At 44.6% G+C, this 6,077-nt stretch overlaps 1 protein-coding gene across 2 annotated transcripts in view; it reads right to left on the bottom strand.

Annotated features, from left to right (window-relative positions):
• Window positions 1-625: 625 nt before the first annotated feature.
• AOAH (acyloxyacyl hydrolase) overlaps window positions 626-6,077 on the bottom strand; it is a 211,271-nt gene continuing 205,819 nt past the window's right edge. For both annotated transcript variants that reach the window (XM_077491659.1, XM_077491660.1), the window contains exon 21: window positions 626-1,960. In XM_077491659.1, coding sequence (XP_077347785.1) covers window positions 1,829-1,960 — 132 coding nt within the window. In that variant the 3' untranslated portion in view covers window positions 626-1,828. The remainder of the gene's footprint in view (window positions 1,961-6,077) is intronic.

The following is a 6,077-nucleotide window of genomic DNA, read 5'->3' as shown; positions in this document are numbered from 1 at the left end:
GTACAACCTAGGATTTCTGTGACCAGAACAAAATGGTGTCTATGAACTGTAATTGTATTTGATTTATCAGCTTTCAGACCATTTCTAGAAGCATTGTATAAAGCTGGTTAATCCTTGAAATCTTCTGTTACATCTCCAAACGTTCTATAGAGAAAATTCAGGTGATGTGCCCAGGACGCGCATTTTAAACTCTGGCCCATTAGGTAGATGAATGGAATCTGTTTTTTTGTTTTTGTTTTGGGGTATCAATGGGAAATCAGTTACTAGTAATGCATCGGCTGGTTCAATAAAAACCAATAAATACTGTCTGACATTCAGACCACGTGTATAGAAGCTGGCCATTTGGTTGGTTTCTGTCGGACAAGTATGCTGGAAAAACAGCAGACGACCGGCTCCCGACCAGCGCCGACTGGAGTGTTCTGGCGGGGGGGGGGGGTCCTAAAACAACAGCTCAGCGGGGGAGATTGCTGTACTTACATTGGATTGTTAGTACAGCGGCTCTGGCTGGAGCCGTCAGTTTTTTTTTGTTCAACTCCCTGGGTTGAACCAAAAGAAAACGCTTAATGTGTACCAGGATTAAGAGTAATGAGTAATTAACAGAAATGAATAAATACTAACAACAACATTTCAAGTAAACTGTTTACTTTAATATTTAATCTCTAGCAACTGCATGGTAAAATTCAAATTGTGACTACAGTAAAAGTAGTTTAGATGAGAGCACATGAAAATAGGAGTCATAAAGATTTCAAAAACTATTGCATTTGACATAAAACAGATGGTACAAAAATGTGCAAAAGTACAGATGACCTAGCATACAAATAAAGTCTATTCATACAACTTTATTAAAGTGAATAAAAAAAAAAACAAGATCTAGGATTTTTTTTTAGTTTCACAGAGTTATCCTGTTGTTTGTCCCTCTCTGTGCAAGCGCTAGCATCCCCTAGTATGGCCATATTTCTTAGTGTGGGCCTAGATACTTTATTTATTTATTTTTAACAAATACCAAGGCAGGTCAAAACACCTCTCACTCGTCTACATGTTATCCTATAGGCACCACAATCACTCGTCACTAGCAAAAGTTTTTTGCAAACTCTGATAATTGTTGGATTATTTTATTTTATCATTTCTTCTAACATCACCTAAATCGGTTAAAAGTTCGTAGGGTGTTTCGGCATGTGGCAAATGAAATTAATTGAGAAGATCTGTCCATTAACGCTGGTACCGACAAGAGGTCTGCATGTCTTTCACCATTCCTATCCATGAGAGTTGGTCACTGACCAATGAATGTAATGCAGAATAATAATTAATACAAGAAAAGCATATGACAGGATTCCTTCATTTAGCTCACAGTAATGAAAGTGACCGGTCTTTATAGAAAGTGACAAGAAAACCAAATGTAGTAAACAGGAGGTAAAACGTTATCTTTGCAACCACAAAGATGTTAGCACCTTATAGAACATGCTTGCCCCATCAGGAGATCCAGCCCATGTATATAAAATAAATGTGGTTTAAAGTTATCAGTGTGCCACACATCAAATTAGTAATCTCATAGTAAAACTTAAAATACTTTGTACTCCTTAAAGAAAAATCACTAGACTAGTTGACTGGCAACACAGCTCTTTGCAAAAATCTGGGTATCTCTAGAAAAGGACCTAGCTCCCTCACAGCTACCATTCCTCACATAGGTGGATCTGGGAAATAGGGGTGATATCTCAAATATTATTCCACTTACCCACCATCTACTCAAAGAGTGGAACAAACATTTAGCAAACATCAGAGTCAATCATTTGAATTTTTAAAAGTATAGCTTATTGTATATGCCAAATCTTCACCAATGTCCACCTTGGTCTCCAAATTTTGCTATTATTTCTTTATTAAAGGGATTCTCTTTTCCAAAAAGTCCAGGCCACCTTTGCATTGCTTCTTCCCAAAGCAGACCTGCTCCAAGAGCAGAGGCATTCTATGGAACAAAAACATATTTACATTTATTGAAAATTATTTCAGAACCAAGTCCCAAACCTATTATTCATATTAGATAGCTTTTCTGGATTGTGGACTAGGAAGAGAAGTTTTATGATTAATTATGGATCAGAAAGAAAAACTCTGTGGGGGAGGTTTACTAAAGCTGTGCACATGGAATCTGGTGCAGCTGTGCATAGTAATCAGCTTGAGCTTGTTCAATTAACCACTTCAATACAGGGCACTTAAACACCTTCCTGCCCAGACCAATTTTGAGCTTTCAGCGCTGTCGCACTTTGAATGACAATTGCGCGGTCATGCTACACTGTACCCAAATGAAATTTTTATCATTTTTTTCCCACAAATAGAGCTTTCTTTTGGTGGTATTTGATCACCTCTACGGTTTTTATTTTTTGCGCTACAAATAAAAAAGTACCGAAAATTTTGAAAAAAAAAATGTTTTTTTTTGTTTCAGTTTCAAAACTTTGTAAATAAGTATGTTTTCTCCTTCACTGATGGGCACTGATGGGGCTACACTGATGGGCACTGATAAGGTGGCACTGATGGGCACCAATAGGGCACCAATGAAGTGGCACTGATAGGCGGCACTGATGAGCGACACGGATGGGCGACACGGATGGGCGACACGGACGGACACTGATAGGTGGCACAAATTGGCACTGATAGCTGGCACGGATGGGCGGCACGGATGGGCATGGATAGGCGGCACAGGTGGGCATGGATAGGCGGCACAGGTGGGCATAGATAGGCGGCACAGGTGGGCATAGATAGGCGGCACAGGTGGGCACTCATAGGCGGCACAGGTGGGCACTCATAGGCGGCACAGGTGGGCACTCAGGCGGCACAGGTGGGCACTCAGGCGGCACAGGTGGGCACTCATAGGCGGCACAGGTGGGCACTCATAGGCGGCATCGGTGTTATAGTAATGGATGCCAATCAGTGCCAAACAATAATGCATGCCAATCAGTGATGCCCATTGTGGCCACTGATTGGCATCCATTATGGGCACTGATTGGCACCCATTGTGCTGACTGGCACCCTGGTGGTCTAGGGAGGATTATGGATTGTTATTACCTTTTCCCTGGTGGTCTAGTGGTGTCCCTGGTGGTCCAGTGTGGGCATCCTCGGGGGGGCTGTGCTGATAATCGATCAGCACAGACCCCCCCTGTCAGAGGAGCAGCCGATCGGCTCTCCTCTACTCGCGTCTGACAGACGCGAGTGAGGGAAAGCCGATCACGGCTCTTCCCATTTACACTGTGATCAGCCGTGATTGGACACGGCTGATCACATGGTAAAGAGTCTCCGTCGGAGACTCTTTACCGAGATCGTAGTTGCCGGGTGTCAGATTGACACCCCGCAACAACGATCGCCGCGATGCGCGCCCCCGGGGGCGCGCAGCGGCTTATTATCCTAATCACGTCATATGACGTCCGGTTAGGATAATGAAACCACTTTGCCGCCGTCAATTTGTAATAGGGCGGGCGGCAAGTGGTTAAGCTTTGACAATAAGCCCTCGTTCACATTGGAGTGATTTGTCATGCAATTTGACAGGTACCAATCGGTGCCGGACCGATTTTAAAAAGTAGCTCCTGCACTACTTTTTCCAATTTTGGGGTGCGACTTCAATAGACATCTGCGCTTGAAGCCACACAGATGTTTTTCAAGTCGCACTGAACTGCGGCTTTGAAATCCCGCGATTTCAGATGAAGTCAATCGATTTCAAAGCCGCGTTCAATGTGAATGTGAAACCTAGAAGCTGATTGGTTTCTATGTACAGCTGCACCAGATTCTGTGTGCACCAGTTTTAGTATACCTGTATTTTCCGGTCCTTCCCTATTTAACCGAAAGGGGACCTTTCACTATCAATAATACAAATAAAAAAAATAAGCATTTCTTTTGAACATAAACTGGAAAATTGTATACTTACCTTTCCGTAATTTTCTTTTCCTGTCGCATCTTCATGGCAGCATACACTCTGGGTTGTGACTCCACCTCCACAACCTGATAGGACCACATAACTATAAGATGAAGATACGGCCCCCGCCCCAACATTCTCCGTATATATATAAATGACTTCAAACGGATGGGGCATTGTATGCTGCCATGAAGATGCATCAGGAAAGGAAAATTACGGAAAGGTAAGTATACAATTTTCCAGTTTCCTGTTGCATCATGGGAGCATACACTCTGGGGAATAACTTGCAGACTGGGTGGGAGTGCAAGAAAAAAAATGTATTAACAAGGAACAGAAGAGTTGGTCTGAATAACGGCCCTTCCAAAATCTACTGTTGAAAGCCGTGCAGAATCCACCCTACAATGTGATATAAAGGTGTTTCTGGAAGACCAGGTGGCTGCTTTACAGATAGTCTCCGCCGAGACCCTACAATAGGCTGCCCAAGAAGTTGCCACTGCCCTGGTGGAATGCGCCTTTAACCCCTCCGGAATCTGTAATTTACTCAGTAAATAAGCCTTCTTGATTGCTTTAACCAGCCATGAAGCGATGGTACTAGCTGATGCCGCTTGACCTTTCCTAGGGCCATATGGAAGAATCAAGAGGTTCTCCGATCTCCTGAATGACTCAGTTACTGAGAGATACTTCAGAATGTTGCCCCTGACATCCAGAGGATGAGGATCACCCTGATCTGTGACAAGGTCTGGAAGGTTAATCTCCTGATTAAAATGAAATGATGAGGATACCTTCGGTACAAAACGATCTGATGGTTTTTAGCACTATCCTGACTGGGTAGACGACCAGGTAAGGCTCCTTGGCCATCAAGGCTTGCATCTCCGAGACTCTTTTTGCTGAAGTAATAGCGATCAGAAAATAAACTTTTAACGTCCGGTCCCAAAGGGAGATGTTGTCGAGTGGGAAAAAAGGTTCTTTAGACAGGATTTCCAGGACAACTGAAAGATCCCATGCCGGTAATTAAGGTTTTCTAGGTGGCGTTAGCTTAAGGCAAGCTTTCTGAAACTGGATGACTAGGGGGTCGTGTGCCCATTTTACCCCCGTCATAGTGGATATGGCTGATACCTGGACCTTCAGGGTACTGGATCAAAGCCCTTTCTCTAGGCCTGACTGCAGGAAATCCAGGATTTTTGGGGCTGTCAGAGAAGATATGTCCCAACCTTGTTGTTGGGAAAAGGTGGTAAATCTCTCCCAGATCCTTCAGTGTGTGTTGTTGGTATTCGGCTTCCTAGCCTAAAGTAATGTCTCCACTACCTTCTGAGAACAGCCCTGTTCTAGGTACCTAGTCCTCTCAGCCTCCAGGCCATCAGATGTAACCTCTCCGGGTTCAGATGTAGAAGCTGGCCCTGGGAGAGCAGGTCTGCTGACAGTGGTAGAGGAAGCGGATCCGCTGTGTTCAGCTGAAGGAGAGTAGTGAACCACGGCCTCCTTGGCCAAAAGGGGATCACTGCCACTACTAATGCTGTCAACCTCTTGAGCCTCAGAAGAAACCTCGCTATGAGGGGAGTCAGAGGGAAGATGTAGCCGAGGTTGAAGTACCAGGGATGTTGAAGGCAGTCTATTCCCTCCGCTAAAGGGAAGGGGGTACTTGATAGGAACCTCTGACATTTTGCGTTTGCTGGAGTAGCTGCTAGATCTATATCCGGTGAGCCCCAGGTCTGAGTTATGAGCGTAAATGCTTGGGGACTCAGAGACCACTCGTTGTTGGAAACAAAACTTCTGCTGAGTGAATCTGCTAGGAGATTCTCGGTCCCTGGAATATAGGCCGCTCTCAGATCCAGTAAGTTCAATTGAGCCCACTCCATCACAGGGCGAACTTCCCGCATCAGGGAGGAGCTTCTGGTACCCCCTGCCTGTTGATATAGGCGATGGCCACTTTGTTGTCCATCTTCAGAAGGACTCGTTTTCCCCCTCAGGTAGGTACTGAAGGCCAGGAGGGCCTGAAAGGCTGCTTTCATCTCCAGCACGTTTGAAACTGCATCCCGGATCCTGAATGGTCAGCGGCCCTTAGCTGCATGGAGGAAAGAAGGAAACAAAAACAGGTACACAGGGAACAGATAGAATGGATACCACTGCATTATGACCAAGCCTGTTTAAAGCTTATATGCCAGAGTGCTCAATAGCATGTTGC

This window comes from Lithobates pipiens, unplaced genomic scaffold (assembly GCF_037356315.1).
Source record: "Lithobates pipiens isolate NorthernLeopardFrog02 unplaced genomic scaffold, aLitPip1_a1.2 Scaffold_19, whole genome shotgun sequence".
NCBI lineage: Eukaryota > Metazoa > Chordata > Amphibia > Anura > Ranidae > Lithobates > Lithobates pipiens.
This window is presented reverse-complemented; position numbering and strand designations above follow the sequence as displayed.